Raw genomic sequence first — 23,121 nt, forward strand, 5'->3', positions numbered from 1 at the left:
GTTTTCTTAATGTCTATAATCAGTCATACATCCTCAGTCCTCTGTTATGACCAGACTTCTTTTTTGACACCCTTGATTTCGGATTTAGGTTTGAAGGTTGGGCTGAGACATGAGCTTTTTCCCAAATAAATGAGCAGTCCTAATTTTTTTGCCAGAAATTGTGGTTTAAATTTCTAAGATGGACTAACTATAAAACGTTTAAATGCTGAACCTTGCATTTCACTCTAGAAGACTGTCTTTATTTAGGATGCTTTCAGCTACATGTAGCAGAAAATGCAATTCACACTGATTCCAATAACAAGGAAAGTTATTTAGCTCAAGTTCAAAGGACTTCCCATTCCCGACCATACATTAGAATCTCCTGGGAGAGTGTTTTAATCAATATTCGTCACAGAAGAACTGAGTCAGAATCTTTCCAGTGGAGCATGGGCATTGGTAATTATTAAAAACTTTCTGGAGTATTCAAATATGTAGTCAAGGTTTAGAACCACTAATTTAGAAACTCACCTGTGTCTTCAAGGATGCAGTTTCTTGCCATCTCTCTGCCCTGACCTGCCCTGCCCTTCCCAGAACGAACTCTTCCCCAGGTTGAAAGCAAGACAGCTGTAGTAGTTCTAGACACCATATCCATTCACCAACATTGAGAGGAGAATGACCATGTCTTCCTAGGGCATTTTTTAAAGGTAGGTTTGCCAGATAAAACACAAAATGCCCAGTTACATTTGAATTTCAGGTAAATAATGAGTAAATTTTTTAGCATAAGTATCTCAAATATTACATGGGACATATTTATACTAAAAACTTTATTCGATGTTTATATGAAATTCAAATTTAATCCTATGTTTTATGTTTTTATTTCTAAATATGGCAACCTTATCTTAAAGACATTTTCAACAGCTACTCACCAAGACTTCCTTTATGTCTTATTGGCCAAAATTCCTAGATTACCCTTAAATCCATCAGGCCCAGCCACTGCCCACAACTGTAGATTGGGTTGAAGGGGGCTCATGGCTGCAGGGCCCTCTTGGGAAGGAGACACAGGGAACACCAGCCCTAGCCCCTATAGAGAACCATAGTACAGGTAACACTTCCGTTTCATAAACACTGAGTGATAGCATGATGTCTAGACTAAAACTTTTCTGCAATTACCTTTCTGGAAAAAAATATAAATTTGATTGTCATGAATGTATTTATCTTCATTAAACAGTCATCTTCAGAACTGTTCTTTTTTTCTTGAGACAGGGTCTCATGCTGTCACCCAGGCTGGAGTGCAGTGGCACAATCTCGGCTCACTGCAACCTCCACCTCCTGGGCTCAAGCAGTCCAACCCCTCCTGCCTCCCAAGTAGCTGGGACTGCAGGTGCGAGCCACCATGCCCAGCTAATTTTTGTATTTTTTGTAGACATGGGGTTTCACCATGTTGCCCAGACTGGTCTTGAACTCCTGAGCTCAAGTGACCTGCCTGCCTCAACCACCCAAACTGCTGGAATTACAGTCGTGAGCCACTGCACCCCACCCAGCGGAATTGTCAGTTCTGAGATGACTTAAATGTTCCCCAAAATCACTATGCTATGCAAAGTCATGCATTAAAAACCACAGGGAGTCTAGGCACAGTGACTCATACCTGTAATCCCAGTGCTTTGAGAGGCTGAGGTGGGAGGATTGCTTGAGGCCAGGAGTTCAAGACCAGCTGGGACAACATAGCAAGACCCCATTTCTACCAAAAAAAAAAAATTAGCTGGGCATGGTGGCACACACCTGTAATTCTAGCTATTTGGGAGGTTGAGGTGAAAAGATCGCTTAAACCTAGGAGTTCAGGGCTGCGGTGAGCTATGATCACACCACTGTACTCCAGCCTGGGTAACAGCGAGACTTTGTCTCTAAAATAATAATAAAAATAATAAGATAAAAAACCCAGGACTTGTGGGGAAAATTGGATTGGGGTACAACACTAAAAAAAAAGGTAATCAGTGCCACATGAAACAAAGTAGGAACCTAATAAAAGTGGTAGAGTGGTTTTACACGTTAAGTGATTAAGAAATAAATAGTGCAATAAATATGATACTTTACCTTGAAAAATACCTGAAGCTCAGTTGGGGAAGTGGACATTGGAAGGGTTGCAGCTTGTGAGTCACTGTGAAGTGGTGGAGGAGAGTTATCTGGATGGAATCTGATGGATTTGGTTATGGAAGTAGCCCATAACACACACGGAATGGAGGTAGCTGACAGATATCTGTGTTGCATGAATGTAGGCATTTTGTGTATTCCTGCATTCCTACGTGTAGCTGCGTTCATCTGTGTGGAGTTTTCTGCATTCACCCATTATTTCTTGAGGATGATGTTGTGTGTAAGCAAATGTGAACTTCAGGTTATGCTCAATTGTTCCCTAATACACTGATCTCGTTGAAACAAGTTCACATTTTCAAAACAAGCATTATAGCAGAACTGACTCTACACAGTTCATGACATGCAGCTTCTGGATTTGGCGAGTTGGAGGAATGAGAATATAGATAGGTTACACTCTACATAATATTTTTGTTCTCAAGTAACAAACCCATGTTAATTAGAAATTTTAGAGTTAATCCATTTTATTAACGGTCAACATATACCCAAAGTATTTCACGACACCAACGTGTGCGTTGTGTATGTCTGACTCATATGCTTTGACTCGTCATCAGAATTCTGCAGGAGCCCTTCTCCCTAGGATAAATCTCTCAATTTTAAGGTATGCTCTGTAGGGCCCTTTACAGTCTCACCCTGTTCAGCCTTATCATCAGTCCTCCCTCTTACTCCTCCCTGGCCCCTCAGGAATGCACAGCTGTTTCACTTCCCTTAAACCAAGCATGCTTTCTCATACTTCTGTGTTGTTTCCCTTCACTGTGTCTTCTGACCAGAGTGATTGATGTAGCCACAAAATAGAGTCCCTTCCAGTCTCAGCCCAAGCACCTTGTGTCCCATGGAGCCTTCTCTGCTAGGAGCTTTCAGCACTTGTAATAAGTAGCTGGGGCCCTATTAAGCTGCAGATTTCAGAGCCCCTCCCCAAACCTAAAGCAGCAGCATCTTGAGATTGAGGGTGTCCTATGTGATCTGCAAATGCTTCCCCTGTTTTGAATGTCAGAGAACTACTTGTGTTTACTTATAAGGCTCTTGCAGGCACTTGTCACTGTATCTTCTTTGCCAGATATTGTGTCTGGCACTCAGTAAACGTTTAGGAATAAATGAATGCTGTTGAGGGTTTTGTGTGTTGTGCAAGTATTGAGATGTCTTAGGCTTTGCTCTGGCGTCCTCTAGAGCCTGAAAAGTTGCTTCATTTCTCAGCAGCATTTACCAACCACTTATTTAAAAAGCTAATAGGAATTGTTGGTATTTAGTGAGAGATGGGGTAGAACTTAAGGGATGAACTAACAAAAGTATGATAGGCATATGAATAAACCAGGCAATTTAGAGAATTATTTCCTTCTCACCTTTTTTTCTTTCCAGAAGTCTCAGAAATGGTAGTGTTTATGTTAAAAAAAAAAAAAAAAGAAAGAAAGAAATATCAAGGCTGTTCCAAAACTTACTTGCTTTTACCAATTGTTACTTAAAGTAGTTCTTAAACTGTGCTTGATCCTCAGCTTGGATTTGCTGCAGGGTACAGTTTTTTGTCTGTCTCTATTGGGACATTGTAGAGGTCAGTTAGCCCAGAGAATTAGTTGTGCAAGTGTGTGCATTTCATCCTCACACGGATCAATTAGCTTTGTCATAAGAAAAACAGTCTTGGCTCAGGCCCTTCTATCTGGGTCAGCCATTGTGCAGATGCCTACCCTTGGTGCCAGGAACAGCAAGGGAGAGCACGCAGATGGTTTTGCCCAGCCAGCATTACTATGAGAAACTCAGCTGGAGGCCCTGGTGCTGGCTGGCTGGTTTCATCAGTTGGTCTTATCACATGTAAGTGGTGAGGGGGAAAACCCTTGTTAAGTAGAGTAACATCTGTGTTTATTGTCCTGGTGGAGGAGAGAACTACATGGGTTTCCAAATGATTGGTCAGGTTGCCTAATTATAAAAACACAACACAGAAATGACAGCATAAAAGCCCAAAAGATGGGAGCATTTCTCCACAAATGCCATTTAATTAGACTCCCATACATAAGCACTTCTAGGAGATACCTTTTATACTTTATGAATTTTTACAGGGCTAAGAAGACATACTATATGCATATAATTATTTTAAACTGCAGTTATAGGACTTTTGCAAATAATGAGGTTTGTAACTCTGCAAGTGAGGTTTTATTCTTCCTCTGGTTACACCTATGTGAAGTTGGTCCTAATTAAAGGTTTTATTTCAATTTCCAGTGTATTTATTCCAGATTGTAAGCTTATTTACTTTACTTTAGAATTTGTAGCACATGATCCTGTTTTCTGGCACCATTCTTGTCTTTTCTGTTTACTTTATTGTTTTTTGTAGGCAACTTCTAGGAAAGCAAAATTAGATTAAAATGGCTCACAATGTTAAAATGGCAGTAGGTATAAAAGCATGTTTCTAAAGGCTAAAAGTTCTTAATAAATATTACTTATGATTTTTTCAGAAATCATATATTCAGAAAGATATCTTCTGAAAATCAGGGATGAATTTAAATACCATGAATTATGGAAGTATTTTTGCCATTTCCTTTTCATTGCATTTTATGTTTGAAAAGCATCTTTTATTCTCTGATACTTAATACACAGCCTGTGTTTGTCAAAAGTTACAGAAGAGAGCATGCATAATCCAGTAAAATTAATTCATATTTCACTTGTTTGTAATGAGAAATTGTATAAATGTTTGTGTTTACAGTAGAATAAACTGATATCTAATGGTCTAAGAATTAGCTCTAAATAGAATAATAGAGCTACTCAGTACAAAACTAACTCAGGGAGATTGGAAAGCTCTCTGGAAGCTTGTCACCCTGCTTCTCTCCCCACTGCATCCTACTCCATGTTGAGAAGAGGTCTTTTGGACTGTCACCAAATATGCATCTAACCATGCAGCCATCTGTTAAAATTGCCTTAGATCAGATAGATAGTAAAGTACTTCACAGCCTTCCTAGAATGATGGGAAGAGGTATTCAGAAGTAAATATTAATAGAAGGTGAGCATGAGATGAGTTATTTAAATCCTTGCCATCCAAATTGTGGTCCATGGACCAGCTGCATCCCATCCCCTGGAAGATTGTTAGAAATGCAGAATCTTAGGCCCCAACTCAGACCTATTAAATCAGACTCTGCATTTCAACAAGATCCCCAGCTGATTTTTGTTCATATTAAAGATTGAAAAAAGTTGATATTAGTAACATTAATTGAATACCAAATAAGGAATGAGATTTTCTACATATAAAGCAAGCTTCAGATATATCCGAGTGTGAGCATGTTCTCCTTGTAAACGGTGGCTAAGTGCTAATAGTTATAGAACACCTTCTATAAGTGTGTCCTCTGTTCTAAGCATTTTACATATATTAGCTATTTTAATCCTCAAGCAACGCTATAAGGTCACTGCTAGAATTGCTTCCCATTTTACAAATAAGAAAACTGAGGGAAATAGAGTCTGTGGTTAGCACTATCTACAAAAGAAGTTATTAGTCATAACTGGGCAATGAAGAATTTCTGCCTTATCAGGTAGACCCGAAGAATAAAAAGGGGTAGGAAATGAAGATCTTTTTTAGTCCCTCAATAAAACTTATAAGCAACAGCTGAATATAAAGGGAAATTTCTTTCCCTTAATTTTGTGAACCTTACATGCACTATTTTTAAAATATTTGTAATCCATACCCCATATGTCGCACCCACGGCAAGCATGTGATCTGAATTAATTATTTTAACCTGCCAACACCTGACTTCAAAAAGAGATTTGAAACACTTTGCATGTAAACCAATGAAGAGAATGTGGAGTTGATATGTGATTTGTCAATTCTAGGGATATGCTATAAGTCAAGTAGCAATTTGGTAGAGAAAATTTTTGCAGAGAAAAATAAAGGTTTCTCCCTATACTTGACCTTGTGGTCTTGCCCTGCAGCCCCTGTTGGGTTGCTGAAGAGAAGGGGTTTGAGTGATCACTATCTATTAGAGCCAGCTGAAGCAGCACAATCAGTGAGGAGCTTGGCTGGAGAAAGCCTGACTCATGCCTCACCAGGCCACCCCAATTTTATCACAGGCAATTTTTAACTTTATAAATTATAAGGAGTCAGTATTCTTTAATGTAGGGGTTTTATCCAAGTTTCTGGGGGAAACTAAAGGGGTGAAAAGTGATACAAAATCCTGTGGAGTTTAGGTTTTAGTGACTTTGCTGTAGCCTTCAATAGTCAGGAAGGAGCGCTGCTAGTACAGGAGGATGTGGGGTAGAAGGAAAAGGGCTCAGTGATTGTTATGAAAACCCATCCTCTCGGGACAAATCCAGTGTCCCCTGGTAGTGAGGACGTCAGCGGTGGGACACCGCAGTGCTTCAGTGGCTGAAAAACAAGGAAGCCTACTAGGGGGATTTCTGCTACTGCCCAGCTACCTGGCCATATAAAAGTTGCTTTATTGTGAACAAGAAGGGGTTGAAATAAATGATCTCTAAAGACATTTCCAGTTCTGAAATGATATAATTGGATAGCATAAATTTGACATCTTGAGCTTTGAATTTCAGTTCAAAATTTCTAAAGGCCATTTCCATTTACATTTAACTTGTTTGTTTACATCCTGTCCAAAAATGGGAACTGTTATTTACTGGGGGATTTTGTAAGCATCTTTATTTTTAAAATATCTTTAAGAATCACATTATTTCTAGGCAACCCATAAAGAGCAGCATCCACTGACGTTCTCACTTTAATCATATAGAAGGAAGCCCTTTACCATAAGAGTGCTGTACTACTCCGGGTTTGCACATGGGACAAAATATGCTAATTATTTACCTTTTTTTTTTTTACAATTTATTTCATAGAAGTTTTTCTATTTAGTATTGTTTAGAGTACAGATTTGTTTAGAGTGTAGAATATTATTTGGAGTTTGATTTGTAATCAGTTATATCTTTTTTCTCCTTGGCAATCACCTTTCACTTTTTTCTTCTCTATTATGTTATTTGCATTATTTGATTTTCTTGTTACAAAAATATGATCCAATTTCATTGTAGAAAATCCACCGAAAATTAGCAAAAAGGAGAGAAAAAATCACCCATAATTCCACCATTTGAAGGAAACCAATATAAACTATTTGGGGACTATCCATTATTTTTTTCTATGCATATATATATTTTTTGAAATAAGAATCATTGTTTACCTACTACTTTGTAACCTGTTTTCCCAATTATTATGTGATTTGTCGTTCTTAAATATTCTATAAAAACATTTTTAAAGGTTGCATAAGTTGGGCGTGGTGGCTCATGCCTGTAATCCCAGCACTTTGAGAGGCTGAAGCAGGCAGATCACTTGAGGGCAGGAGTTTGTGACCAGCCTGATCAACATAGTGAAACCCCATCTCTACTAAAAATATATTTTAAAAAAAAAATTAGCCAGGTATGGTAGCAGGTGCCTGTAATCCCAGCTACTTGGGAGGCTGAGGCAGGAGAATCGCCTGAACCCGGGAGGCAGAGGTTGCAGTGAGCCAAGATCACACCACTGCACTCCAGCCTGGGCGACAGGACGAGACTCTGTCTCAAAAAAAATAAATAAAAAATAAGGTTTGCATAGCATACTGTTTATAAATGTTCCACAAGTTACCCAAGTCACCCATCATTAGACATTTAGGATTTCTGTGAGGTGCCTATGCCCATATGTGTGCATGTTGCCATTGAATGTGTGATGAATATCATGGGAGTTATTCTTGCATGCATTCATAATCCTTTGAAATAACTTTCTAGGATTGTATTAAAATTCAGAGACAATAAAATTCACATTTATTGAGTGTTTACCATGTACTAAGCACTGTGCAAAGTATTTAATCTGGAAAACGTCATGTAATTCAAATTCAGTCCTCCAACAAGCACATGAGGTAGAAACTATTATTATCACATTTTGTAAACAGGAAACTGAGTCTCAAAGAACTTTGCTATCTGGTCAGAATCACAGAGAAGGTAAGTGTCAAGCCTAGTATATGCTGATTTTAAGGCTTGTGATTTATATTCCAGCTTGCTCAACAGTATGGCTGTACAGCTTCACACCTCGTACCACTTATTTTAATACTCTTAAAAAGTCTTCTTTGTGCTCTTCTTCTATTTTTTCTGGTGGTATCTTCCTCTGATGATACCATATGCTTCTGACTTGGATTTCATTCACACCGTGTATGTTTTGCCCTTGTGTACACCACAGCTTCCTCTGAACATCCGTGGCCTTTCCACTTTTTCTCCTTGAGACTTTCCGTTTCCTTTACTTCCCACTTCTTGTTCACCCATCTGCTCGAGAAAGACTGGGCGTCTTTCCTGTCTTCTGGTTGCTATATTTAGCCTGTTCCTGCTGCCTACAGTTAGTGTTGGTTCCCTTGTCTGCTTCTCTTGTGATCTGAGGACACCCACTTAGAAGCTAAGCAGAACTCACCTCAGTGCCACTCCCACCTCACCTATTCCCCTGGAGTTTGAATTAGTCCATGGACAGAAACACCACTGCAGCCTGTATAATCATCTGTCAGCATGGTGTGTGTTGGGGGCAGTGGCCACAGCAGTCTGCATGTCAAACCCCAACCCCAAAAACATAATTATGTGAAGTGAAAATGGAACAGGGATGAACAGAAGAGGAAGGGAAGCCTTTCTGCTGAACCTCAGCTCATACTGTCCCCATGTTCTGGCTCAGCTCAGTGACTGCCTGGTTGCCCAGGTGCCATACTTTCCTGCCTCCTAAAACATCTTTCCTTATTATTTTGTCTAAGCCAAGACCCTCCTTCTTCAGGACCCCTCAAAAATACTAGAAAACCTCCTTTCCTTTCCACATACACAAATTGAAATCATCTTCCCTTTCCAGAATTGTAAGGAGTCCTCTCTCACGTCTCTTCTACAGAACTTATCTTATACCTCTCTTGGCTTTCTGTACAGGTTTGACCATCCTCTAAACTTTTTCAGAGGCCATTTTTTAGTCATTATTGTATTTCTCACAAGGCCTAACACAATGCAAACGAACATCATTTTTGGAAAAATTAACATATGAATAAATACTGAACTATGAAAGTTTGTCCTCTTTTTAACAAAGAAATAGCAGGAATACATTGAATTATTTAATAAAATTGACATATTAAATTTAAGCAGCTGAGATACATAACATTTCAATAGAAGTATAATGATGCATCAACTATTTGGGGCAGAATGATAGTAGAAACACCACTTAATAAAAAGCAAATTCAAAAAATGATTTCTTCAGATTATTTAGTCAAAAAGAAAATCATTCAACAAACAACAAAACGACACAGCCAATCATATCTGAATGTTTTTGAAGGAAAACAATTTGATAAGCAATTTGGCATTAGGGCTCAGAATTACAGCTGGTGAATCTCAGATAAAGGAAACTGAAATATGGGATTATTCATGGGAAGGACCATAGTAATGGAGCATAGGAAGGGATGTGTACACAGGGAAGAAATGAGAGTAGCAGGCCAAGTGACTTGGGTTCTCAAAGAGCTATCTAAACCTTAGCATACACTTCCAGAGAATGTGGCTTACAGAGGAGTAGGCCATATTTTATGTAGGAGATAATGAGAGAATATACCTCAGAAGTTTGTGTGAAGAGTAAACATGTTAATACAGCAAAGCTCAGTGTCTGGCATATTACAATCAGTATAAAGGGATTTGATGCTAGTTATTTTTCTCTTCTGATAGAGTGGCCCTCATCTTCTGGTCCTTTGCTATAGGGCACCAATTACAATTGGTGATGTTGCACACTGAAGTCTACAGGTGGCCCAACTTTATCCTCCTCTATCAATTTCTTGCCTTGTACATTAGTTTGCTATCCCAAGCTTAAGACGGTGATGGGCTCTTAAGTTTTAATTAATCTTTCTGGGCTAAGCTACATAAAGGTTTTAAAGCCAGAAACTAATGTCTTCCAACAGTGAATCATAAAGCTTTGTATTTAAATCCATTTCACTGTCTTAACTTGATTATAAAAAAATTTTTTTAAAGAAAGAATGATTACCTTTCTTGAGTGTCTGCTCTGTGCCAGATGCTGTGTTCTTCATATGTTCTCATTTTGTTCTGCCCCGATCCTGCCAGGTGGGGTTGAGTAGACCAAGGAATTAAGGAACTTGTCCAAGATTATACAGCTAATAACTGAGAAAAATAGGATGTGAACCCAGCTGTGTCTATTTCAACATTCCTTTGTTCCCCACCCTATGCCGTCCTATAATGGAAGGCAGGACATACACATAAAAGTAAATATAATAAACATTTATCTTCAGCATCTTATTTATACATAACAATTACACTAACTGGTTGGTTTCATAAAACCTCAAGGCAATTAGCCAAGCATTTTTATTACAGAGGACCAATTTAATGAAAACAAATAACTAAAGCTGTCAATGTCTAAAGCATTGTTAGTTGGGAGGAGTGTGGAGGATGAGAAAAGATAAAAATGTAAAGTCAGTTCCCACAGTTTTGGAAGCTTGATTCTTGGCTCTTTCATCTGTAATTATATAATATAGTGAAGAATAAATGACAAGCCACCCTTTTGCCTCCAAGTGATTCCATTTCTATTTATAAAGTCTGAGTGATAGTTGAAGGGTTTAGAAATGTTTTAAGATTAAGCAAACTCTAGAAGGATAATACACTGGATTTCAGACTATGGAGGAGGACTGCTTCAGCCAGAGTAGTCCTCTTTTATCTCACATATTTGGCTTTTATATAACCATCCCTTTGAAAAAGAAGGTTTAACTGATTCAAAGTTGCCTTTTTCCATGTGTTTATATTGAGACAAACAGATTCTGTTTGTATCAAGATCTACTTGGGTTTTAGGTATTCAAGATGCACTTCAGTGGCTGCCACCAGAGCCCTAAGCAAAAATTGCAAACTTGGAAATTTGTGTTTTTATATCCCTGCATATTTGCCCAGCAAATGCCCTGGACTGCTACACTCTTAGGACTTGCCCATTAACTATACAAGTTAGAGGGCCCCAGTCTCATCACAGTCTTTATTACAGTAATGTTCCTGCTGGAGGAATAAAATGTTTTGAGAAAGAGGCCCTCTTTAAGCTCATACTTTCCACCAGCTGTTCAACACCTCACTGCCAACAGGCTGTGCCTACATCCTCTAAAGCGTGTCTTCTAAGTTCTTCTTACCCAGTTTGATTTCTTTTGCAAAAGAAAATAAATCCATTCAGGTAGGAATGACTGCTGAGTATCAAAGCTCCCAACGGCTTTTGTATTTTAAAATAAGTGGTGGCTAATCCAAATTAAACTAATGCATGGAGTAAATAGAGGAGAAGTTTTTAAGCCAAGAAGCACTGCATTCCTTGTGCCCTTGGTCCACTCTGGGCTGTCAGCACCCCAATTGGTAGCCACTTGTAAGGCGAAACACAGGCCATAGATTGGCCCTCTCTTTTTAAAAGACTGTCAAACTGGCTTCGGTACAGTTCTAGACTCCGCTAATTGGGGTTCATGTCTGCCACAAACTAAAAAGGTTAATGGTGGCCTGGCACAGTGGCTCACACCTGTAATCCCAGCACTTTGGGAGCCAGCCCGAGGCAGGCGGATCATGAGGTCAGGAGATCGAGACCATCCTGGCTAACATGGTGAAACCCATCTCTACTAAAAATGCAAAAAATAAGCCGGGCGTGGTGGTGGGCGCCTGTAGTCCCAGCTACTCGGGAGGCTGAGGCAGGAGAATGGCATGAACCCGGGAGGTGGAGCTTGCAGTGAGCCGAGATCATGCCACCACACTCCAGCCTGGGCGACAGAGCAAGACTCTGTCTCAAAAAAAAAAAAAAAAAGTTAATGGTTCAGTAGAGTAGACCAGGACCATATAACTTTCTTATTCTAGTTACTAGTTTGTAAATTCCTTGGAAGCAAAGCCTCTAACTTTTGCATTCACCTGAGAGTACTGAATTTAGGTCCAGAGTGGATAGATAATTACTTAAGGTCCCAAGACTTATTAATGGCAGGACCAGGAATAGAACTTATGTTTCCTCATGCCATATGCTAAGTTAGTGTTGTTTTCATTCTGCCACTATTTCTATTGTCTATTGCTGCATAACAAAATCTAGTACTCCCATCATAGGTCTGTGGATCGGGAATTTGGGCAGGGCTCAGGCTCTTCTTCTGTTCCACATGGTATTGACTGGGTCACTTACTGGGCTGGCTTCAGGGGGCTTGGGCTGAAAAGTCCAGAAAAACTTTATTCACATGTCTAGAACTTCTGTGCTTCTCATGTGCCCTCTTTTTCTCTATATGTTCTCTCCTTTCTTTCAATATTGTAGACTGAACTTCCTTACAGCATGGTAGCTAGCTTCTAATGAAAGCAGAAGCTGGCAGTCCCCTTAAACTAGCTCAAAATTAGTAGTTTGACTTTGGCTACATGCTCTGGATCAATGCAAGTCATAGGCCAGTCCAGATTCAAGGACAGGGGAAATACGTATTACCTCGTAATGAATGAAGCAACATGCAGAGTCAGGGAGGGAAGAAATTGATGGTGGCCATCTTTGGAGACTAACCTCGATCATTATTAAACAGCAGATGTAGCCTTCTTTCTCTAATTCCTACAGTTTCCTGTGATAACCAGAGACATTCAAGCCTGTGCAGAAACAAGTGAGAAAAAGAGTAGAAAAAAGCCCCGAAACGCCCCATCCTTGTCTACCTTAATGCTCAGCTGCAGAGTTAGGAAGACAACCCCACCTCTCCAAAATTACTTCTAATTATCCTTTGGCTAAGCTTCTTGTGGTAGTATTTGTTTTTATTTGAGTATTGGAGGAGAGGCTGCTACACTTGTAGGATATGTAAAGAACATGGTTAGTGCTTGTAAATCCTACAGTCGACATTTCACAGTAATTTGTTTTTAGAGCTGCTACTACTATGTCTATTTTCTTTTCTTTTCTTTTTTTAATTTTTTTTTGGAGATAGAGTTTTGCTCTGTCGCCTAGGCTGATGTGCAGTGGCATGATCTCGGCTCACTTCAACCTTCACCTCCTGGGTTCAAGCAATTCTCCTGCCTCAGCCTCCTGAGTAGCTAGGATTACAGGTGCTCACCACCACTCCCAGCTAATTTGTTGTATTTTTAGTAGAGACGGGGTTTCACCATGTTGACAAGGCTGGTCTCGAACTCCTGACCTCAAGTGATCTGCCTGCCTCTGCCTCTCAAAGTGCTGGGATTACAGGCATGAGCCACCGCGCCCAGCACTACTTCTGTTTTCTGTGTCAAGTGTTTCAATGCCTATTCCTAAGGGCTAGTTTTTCAGGCAGCAGTTAAAAACAATAATTTGCAGTGCTGCATGTGTGTATTGTTAAAATGGGATACATCTACAAGTAACCTTTTCAACTATTAATTTCCATGCACAAGTCAAATTATACTCATTCTCAAAGAGAAAGGATACCTTAGTAGGTTTTTCTTTACTTCTTTTTTAGTAATACAGAGGATTCTTATGCAAAAGGACAAGTAGCTCTAAGACTGGAAAATCAATTTTCTAGCCTATTCCAGCCCTGGCAATATCCTTTCTTTGTATCCTAACTAGCTTTGTTTAGAGTATCCTAAATGATGAGGATTATTCTTTTTCTCTTAAAAAAAAAAAAAAAAAAAAAAAACTCCCATAATCTTCCAAATTTCCTTGGGAAACTTTTTGCTTATATTATCTTTTCCTTAAAAAAAAAAAAAAAAGACTTCATCCTTTTGTTACAGTTCGATTGTTTTTAGATAATTTAACTTAGATAATTATTCAACCCAGAGTACTTTTTCCTAGAAACGAACAAATAAATGAAGTATTCTAGTGTCATATCAAGAGAGAGGAGCAATAATTTATGGGCTGCTGAGGCAAAACTTTTCCAAGCGCTTTAGGAAATCTCACTAAGATATTATCATTGTCTAGAAAAGATATTATCATTGTCTAGAAAGATATTATCATTGTCTAGAAAATATTTAAGAAAATATATCATTGTCTAGATAATATTTAAGATATTATCATTGTCTAGAAAATGATGAGATATGTCTTTATTTATCTTTTTTTTTTTTTATTTTTACAAAGTCCAGGTTCCAGGCTTAGATATTTGTCTTATAAAAAGGGAAATCTTTGGTTTCTCAAATGTGTGAAAAAAATGCAATGTTTTTGTATCAGCTGCTTAGGAAGTATAGTTCACTGAAATCCAAATTGCCCTCTTAATTTGTGTTGCTCAATGCTTATTGAAGATATATTGTGCACTTTTTAAATACAAGGTTGTATATGCAAATATATGCAATGCAAGATTGTATATGCAATTTAACTGTAACTTTACACGTGTCCTAAAGCTAGAATTCAATTAGGAAAATCCAGACCTTTAAAATTTTCCATTTTACCCTTTTTTTATTTTGTTGGTGGTGGCAGTTGTGATTTTGTTTTTGTTTGCTATTTTGATTTGTCTAGGTTTAAAAAGATATCATGCTTCTTTAAACTAGTCTAGATCATTTAGAAAACTTTGGGGATTTTATTTGACAATCTCTAAAAAATTTCCATATGTTTATCCCTTTATTTTAGGAAGAAGAATTAGAAGCCCAAATTTCCTTCCTTCAAGGACAGTTGAATGACCTGGATGCCATGTGCAAATACTGTGCAAAGGTGATGGACACTCATCTTTGTAAGTGAATTACTTTGGCCCTGGGAACGATGAGAGTCATCACAATAATAGCCACTAGCATTACTTTGTTCTAGGCCTTGTGCTAAGCTGTTTACATGAATTACCTTATTTAATCCTTATAACAGCCATATAATAGAAGTACTATTACTCTCACTCTCTACATTATATTGATGAAGAAACCAAGGCATAGAGGGATTAAGAAAATGCCCCAAGATTATATCATTAGTAAATCGAGTGGAAATTCAAAATCAAGCAATCTGATTATAAGCTGGATGCCGTGGCTCACAGCTGTAATTCCAGCACTGTGGAAAGCCAAGGTGGGAAGATTTCAGGCCAGGAATTTGAGACCAGCCTGAGCAACATACTGAGACCCTGTCTCTACCAGAACAAAACAACAACAAATTTTTTTTTTTTAATTAGCTGGGCATGGTGGCACATGCCTGTAGTCCCAGCTGCTGGAGAGGCTGAGATGGAAACATTGCTTAAACCCAGGGGTTTGAGGTTGCAGCAAGTTGTGATTGTGCCACTATACTCCAGCCTGGGTGACAGAGTGAGACTCTTTCTCTAAACAAAAATAATAAAATAAAAAATTCTTTAAAAGCAGTCTGACTACAAATCTCAACTCCTGGTATATTACCCTTTGTAAATGTCTATTTACCTCAAACCAAAATGAAATATTGAGTTTTCAAGATCAAATAATCAGCTATACTGCTGTGCCAACCTGTCAGTAATCACTAATGTGATTATTATTTTGACAATTCTTTGTTTTTTTATAAAAATGTGTTTTTTAACCACCTGCCTGAAATGCATGACCTTTTCTTACTTCTGACTGTGCTTATATTCTAAGAAATGTCCCAGTTTGAAGTTCATTTTGCATGTGGGTCATGCATGTCACATTGGAAAGTCTTCAGTCACTGCTCTGCATTTGTAAAGGTTCTATATCTCGTATTAGAGATACCTTATGCTGACTCATGTATGAATCACTTCAGTAACTCCATGCTGCTTACAAAAGCTTTTGTCATGCACCATTTTACTATTTTTTTAGCCCATTTATGAACAGCCTTTGTTTCTTCACTGTCCAGTGTCTAAGATTGGTAATTTATGAATAAATTAGGAAATTAAGACATGTACTCATGGAAATGGCCAATGTGCTGCTCTGTAGTGTTGAGAAATGGCAATACCAGGTGTTCTAAGAAATCAGGATGCATCCCACCTGCGAGGAGAAACCAAAGAGAATCCACCAAGGCCTCTGGGGCCTTCGTTGGAGGTAAACTCTCTGCCTTCAAACCCCAACAAGCTCTAAGCCATTACAAGTAACAACGGCTGTCATTTGGATATAGCCTAAACCGTAGTGGCCTCAGTACAATAATAAATGTTTTCTTAAAAGATTTGGAGAGATGCTGATCTAAGTGGCTGGCTGCCTGACAGTGTCTTATTAGCAGCTGGCTGGGTCCCTCAGCCGTATTCCTACCGTCTCAACCACTCCTGCAGGGAAAGGGCTCAAGAGGGAAAAACAGCAGGAGAAACCCTGGTAGATGATTGATAGGGTAGTATCTCTCATCACAGCAAGAAACATTACCCCTGTCACATTTGATCCACCTCTTACAGACTCTATTAATAAGCTGCTTGATGATCATTTTTAAAAATTCATATAGACCTATAACCAAGTCGCAAGTTCAGTCGCTTACCACTTGCAAAGTCCAGTTAACAAGAGTGAGTTCTGGTATAAGGAGACTTTTTATTCCATAGCTTAGCTTAGGGGAAGAAGTACAGACTCCTGCCCTTAAAGGTACCACCTCACTTTGGGGACAGAAAACAAAGGCTTTTAAAGGGGGACTTGGCATGAACAGCAAACAGGGAAGGAACAAGCAGGTAAAGGTCTGTGTCAGTGGCTTCATTGCCTTATCTTCCGGGTGGTTAAGCTGGTGCCAGCACAGGCAGAGCTAGGTAGTAAAGTGACTGTTGTGTGAGATACTCTCCAGTCGGAGGAGAGTTTCATCTCGGGCATACTGGAGGTTGCAAAGTGACTGTTGTCTCAAAGAAATCTCTGGGTGGGAGAGATTTCCAGTCCTGGAGCTTCTAAGCAAGCACATAGTTAGGTAAGCTTGCCCTGTAGGGAGTGTCTGGTAAAGGGCAGGTAAAGGTTGCGTTTAAAGAGCTAAGTAGGAAATGGAGAACAAGGCAAAGGGAGGAAAGAGAAAAGAAGAAAATAATAATTTTTTAAAAAACACAACTCATTCTCTTTCTCTTAGAAAAATGGGGGTAGTAAGTTACAGACCTAATTTTACATGAATCTTATAATATCTAATACCATTTCACTTTAAAATACACCAAAAAGAACTAATAAACAGATAGCTTATATAGTTGTATATGACTAATTATGGTTACTTGTTTAAATATAATTTTAATTTTAAAATGAATGTATAGTTTTTGCTTTTCTGGCTACTTGGATGACCTTTGCGTTACTTGACTTTAGTTTTCACCAAAGTAAGAGAGCAAAGAAGTGATGGGTAGAAAGATTTACTGGAACTCTACAAAATCCTGCTAGGAAATTTCCAAGTTGTTTGGTACACACAGCAGCTTTTAAAGCAGCTTTACTTAAGCCTCGGAATTTTCAAACAGCTTTTGCTCTGACTTTGGTCTTTTAATCAGCACTAAAAGAGCATTTTCTCATTGCATGGGAGGGGGAAACACTTTAATTAAAATGGAAAGAAAAGCCTATACCAGCTGTGAATTTTCAGCTAACCACAAAACTAGATTTGTTTTTGTGTGTACGTTTCACTTTCAGCCAGAACTCGTTCACATAGCTGTTGACTTTTTTTTCCCTCGTATAAATAGCATGACTGCGTTTTTAAAGTGGGATTAAGGGATGCTACCAAGAATTCCTGGCCCCAAGGCCCACAGATGCATTTCAGTTCAAATGCACAATATAACAATGGTTAATTAAAAGATGCTCCTAGATTGTAGGCAACTTTGATTCTAAGCAAAGATTTAAGGAAAACATGAAGATTAAGTTGACTTGATGCTCTTGATTTGTTTTTTAACATATTATGGCTTCTTAAGAAATTATTTTAATACCCTTATTTTTTCCATAGATGTATTTCTCTTTCTGATTATTAAAGGAGAACAAAATTGGAAGGACTAAAATGTTCATTAGTAAGGGATTGAATATAATATAGTATAATTCAATCTTTATAAAGATTAAAATATTAGCATAGGTAGATATTAGTGATAGATTATTAGGTGATAAAAACAGATGGCAAAATGGTATGTATTTAGTATGAAAATACTGTTAACAGTGGTTGCCTAGGTAAAAGGAAGATTATAGAGGGACTTTCCAAGGGACCTAATCTTCTATGCTTAGAAAATAGAAGACATGCCCTGAAAATCTGTGGATGGCTTCAGTGCATGTAACTGGCACTCGGGGGTCAACCTGTATACATAGCAGGCAGAGCCAGTTGTAAGGGTGGTGAAGTGGTGTCTGAGAAACAGACAACCTCATGAGGCATCAAAGAGATCTAGGGTTGAACCCAGGCCCTGTCTCTTAACTCGGCCTGCTTATGAATGTGTCCTCATATGTTGACACATATGTACTTGACATTTCCATCTGTCTTGCCAGTTCCTTGCCAAAAAATATGTTTAAACCCTAGTATCAGGAATGGCCCAAAATGGGTATTAAACACAAGTCATCTCATCTTTCCCTTTAAACTCTTTAACTGTCTCTTCTCAGGGAAGAATCTGAGAGACTCTTCCAGCCCATGGCCATAGAGCTGAATAATAACTTGTCCAGGGTCTGCAACTGGTTAGTTGAAAAGCTGGACTAGTACCATATTTCCCAGTACCCAACTGAATATTCCTCTATCAAATGATGCAAAACGATGCTGGAATTTGGGATGTGCTAGTTCTAAGATGAGGTGTGTGAGCTCCTTGAGCAAGAATAGCTGTGTCAGAACTTAATGATGCCTCTGGGGCACTTAGTGACATGAGGGCCACTGAGCCTCCATTATGCACTGGGGTGCAGGCTACCGAGGTGGCTGTGAGAGCTGTCTCAGAAACTTACTCTAGGAGTTACTTCTCTGGATCCTTTCCTAATGTTAATTATTTTCACAAAGTTCCATTCATATTGAGAGAACTCCATCACACCTTATGTTTTCTTTTCTTTTTTGGGGGGGGGTAAATGTAAGGGGTACAAATGCAGTTTTGATACATGGATATACTGCACAGTGGTGAAGTCTGGGCTTTTAGTGGAACCATCACCCAAATAGTGTACATTGTACCCATTAAGTGATTTCTCATCCCTCACCACCCTCCCACCTTTCTGAGTCTCCAGTGTCTATTATTCCACACTCTATGTCCATATATACACATTATTTAGCTCCCACTTATAAGTGAGAACATGCAGAATTTGACTATTTCTGAGTGGATTCACTTAGCCTAATGGCCTCCAGTTCCATCCATGTTGCTGCAGAAGACATGATCTCATTCTTTTTTATGGCTGAATAGTATTCCATTTTATATATGTAGCACATTTTCTTTATCCAGTTATCCATCCATTGCCAGACACTTAGGTTGCTTCTCTATCTTTGCTATTACTATGTCACCCTATGTTTTTGCCACACATGCAATAAGTATCTTAAAATGTCAAGTACTATTTAAGGCTGTTTTTATAACTGATAGCAGAACAAATATAGAGAAAATCCTTTCAGTTAAAAATTATTTAATAACATTTGTTCAAATGGCCCTTTAATTATAGAGATAATAAAATGGACAGATTAACAGTATTTCCTCACAGTTTTGGAACCCAAAACTAGAAGGCCATTTGTGTTGCCAAAACTACCAAAATTCTAATTTTATTACCTCCAAGTGATGGAATTATTTGAATTCAAAGGTTTAGAGACAGGAATTGAAAATATGTTTTATTAAACCTAAACTTTTCCTGTCAGCTTTAGAAGAGGTTTTTTACATGTTGATTTTTCAGTTGCTATGGTTACTCTCCTTCTTGTCATCCTGACAGTGAGTTGAAAGCCATCGACAGTATTAATCTCTGTGGCTGAGCTTAGGCTATTTTTAGATGTGCCATACTTCATACATAATTGCACGTGGGTGAGCAACCTACGCTAGTCTGATCTGTGAGCAGCTGGGCTGAGCTGCCAGCTGTTTACAGGGAATACATGAGCTGCTCATCCTTCTGGGCTCTAATGCCCATACCCTCCTGCTCCCAATGGAGGTGTTTCCATTCATCTGTTTGGTATTTGGACACCTTGGTTTCCAGCAGCTTGCCCTTTCATTGATGAGTCATACAGATAATTAGATGGTTAAATGCAATTAATTAAGGAAAATTTGATTTCCCATGCTTCTGTTGAGAGTACTGTAGCTCATAGGATCGTAGAACATTAAAGATGTAAAAGCCCTAGAAATCAACCTAGCTGTTCTTTATTCGCAGATGAGGAAGCCAAGGCCCAGGAAGGGTGAGTGACACAGCCAGCTATCTGGCAACGAGAGTCCAGACCTCAATCTGGTCCTTGGTTTCGCTTTCACAGATTAGTCTACTGAGGCCACACTTGAATCAGCAGTAGGATTTCAAATCTTATGTTATTTTATTGCACCCATCGTAACTGATTTTGTACTTGTCATAATATTTATGCATGAATTAGCTGAAAAAGGAGGCCAGTTTTGAACATCAGTTTATTTGCCTCCATAAGAACTTTATAAACTTAATTTTCTGATGTTTATAAAAACAACTTTCAATGAATATCTTTGGAAATGTTCAATAAGGCAATTAACAAATGACATTTGAAAAAGTGAGAAAGAAAATGTGATCACCAGACAGCTTTCTCTCTGTCAACTACACTATGAAAAAAGAGTTTCATGATTATTTTTAAGAATTTTAAATACTGCTTTTTATTGTGGGTAGCAGAGTCCTCTATAGGAGGAAAAGATACAATTCACCTGAAGATCTTGTTAAAAATGAAGATTCTTGAGTCCGATGTTGGAGGCACGTGCCTGTAGTCTCAGCTACTGGGAATGCTGAGGTGGGAGGATCACTTGAGGCCAGGAGATTGAGGGTGCAGTGTGCTGTGATCCGGCCTGTGAATAGCGACTGCCCTCCAGCCTGTGCAACATATCAACATGACGTCTCCAAAAACGGCACCCTGACCAGCATGGCCATGCCTATAATCCTAGCACTTTGGGAGGCCAAGGGGGGAGGATTGCTTAAGCTCAGGAGTTCAAGACCAGTCTAGACAACATAGTGAGACCCAGTCTCTATTAAAAAAATTTAAAAATTACTTGGGCATGGTGGCATATGTCTGTAGTCCCATCTACTTAGGAAGCTGAGCTGGGAGGATCACTTGTGCCAGGAGGTGGTGGATGCTCATGCCACTGCACTCCAGTCTAGGTGAGAGAGCGAGACCCTATCTCTAAAAAAATGAATAAAAGAGAACTTTTGTTCATTGTTGGTGGGAACATAAATTGGTACAACTACTATAGAGAACAGTTTGGAGGTTCCTCAAAAACTAAAAATTTAGCTAAAAATATCCTGCAATTCCATTCCAGGGTATATACCCAAAAGGAAAGGAAATCAGTATATCAAAGAGATATCTGCACTCTCATGTTTTTTTAGCACTGTTCGCAATTACTAACATTTGGAAGCAACCTAAGTGTCCATCAACAGATGAATGGATAAAGAAAATGTGGTACATATAAATAATGGAGCACTAGGCCGGGCACAGTGGCTCACGCCTGTAATTCCAGCACTTTGGGAGGCCGAGGTGGGTGGATCATGAGGTCAGGAAATCGAGACCATCCTGGCTAACATGGTGAAACCCCATCTCTACTAAAAATACAAAAAATTAGCCGGGCGTGGTGGCGGGTGCCTGTAGTCCCACCTACTCAGGAGGATGAGGCAGGAGAATGGCGTGAACCCAGGAGGCGGAGCTTGCAGTGAGCCAAGATCGCGCCACTGCACTCCAGCCTGGGCGACAGAGCGAGACTCCATCTCAAAAAAAAAGAATGGAGCACTATTCAGCCATAAAAAGAATGAGATCCTGTCATTTGCAACAACATAGAGAGAACTGGAGGTCATTATATTAAATAAGCCAGGCACAGAGAGACAAACTTTTCATGTTCTCTCTTATTTGAGGGATCTAAAAATAAAAACAATTGAACTCATGGAGATAAATAGTAGAATGATGGTAACACAAAGAATAAATGCTTGAGGTGATGGAGATACTTCATTCACCCTGGTGTGATTATTATGCATTACATGCCTGTATCAAAATATCTGATGTAACCCAAAAATGCGTACACCTACTATGTACTCACAAAAATTTAAAAATAAAAAAAAATTTAAGATGCCATCTCAATAGGATTCCGATGCAGTAGGTCTGATGTGGGACCTGAACTTCTCCATTTCTAACAGACTTCGAATGACTTGCTGTTACTGGCCCTTGACAGATTCTGAGCAGTAAGGAGTAAGAGAACTTTAATTATTTAGACATGATTCAGCTAATATATTCATAAATATGTTAACATATTAATAACCCTGTTAACATATTCATAACCCCATGCCTCAAACATGCGTGCACCTAAACTCTGGGCAGAGAGCCCACTACCTCCCCTAGCATCCTGATGTAGCCTGCTATCCTCTGAAATTCAGCAGTTCTTTTTCAGCCTCCATCACCTTGTTCTCGTTGAAGTTGTTTCCCCCGGTTTTATTATTGGAAGACTTGCAACAATTGGTCAGCATCTTCCTTATGCCAACCCTATACCTATTTAGGAAAACTTAGCAAACTACACACTAGCTTATCCCTCTTCAGGCCAGGATGCCACCACTCCAATAATAGGGCCTCAGTACAGACTGTCCAACTTTCATCATTTTGCTTTCCATTTTCTGGTTCTTTCCCTTTTTCTTATGTGCTTTTCCACAGGAGCAACCCAAATTGAATTATTTTCTTTCTTTTTTAAAAAAAAATAATACCAAGTCCATCATCTTTGGTAAACTTACTCTGACTTCAAAGTGTATCAGCATTTTGGTTTCTCTGTCTCTTTTAACTGCTGGATGTAGATATTGCAAGCTTTATTGAAGGGCGACCACAGTGGCCCCCAGTGACTGCCTTGGCATTGTAGCACTCCCACAGCGGGTAGCATTCCCACTAAGGACATCCTCACTTAGGCTCCAAGCTTTTCAATGATGTCTTTATTCTTCTAATTCAGTAAGGAAGAGACTTTTCTGGTTAGTAATAGTTTTGTTGGATTTCTTTTTTTTTTTTTTAAATACTTTAAGTTCTGGGGTACATATGCAGAACATGCAGGTTTGTTACATAGGTATACACGTGCCATGGTGGTTTGCTGCACCCATCAACCCATCATCTACATTAGGTATTTCTCCTAATACTCTCCCTTC

General features: G+C 38.9%; 1 protein-coding gene across 50 annotated transcripts in view; it reads left to right on the forward strand.

The window, feature by feature from the left end:
- Positions 1-23,121, forward strand: part of TBC1D5 (TBC1 domain family member 5) — a 599,895-nt gene that overhangs the window by 557,263 nt on the left and 19,511 nt on the right. For all 50 annotated transcript variants that reach the window (XM_054482838.2, XM_054482837.2, XM_063662139.1 and 47 more), the window contains one exon: positions 14,618-14,717. In XM_054482838.2, the coding sequence (XP_054338813.1) occupies positions 14,618-14,717 (100 nt within the window). The remainder of the gene's footprint in view (positions 1-14,617; positions 14,718-23,121) is intronic.

This window comes from Pongo pygmaeus, chromosome 2, assembly GCF_028885625.2.
Source record: "Pongo pygmaeus isolate AG05252 chromosome 2, NHGRI_mPonPyg2-v2.0_pri, whole genome shotgun sequence".
NCBI lineage: Eukaryota > Metazoa > Chordata > Mammalia > Primates > Hominidae > Pongo > Pongo pygmaeus.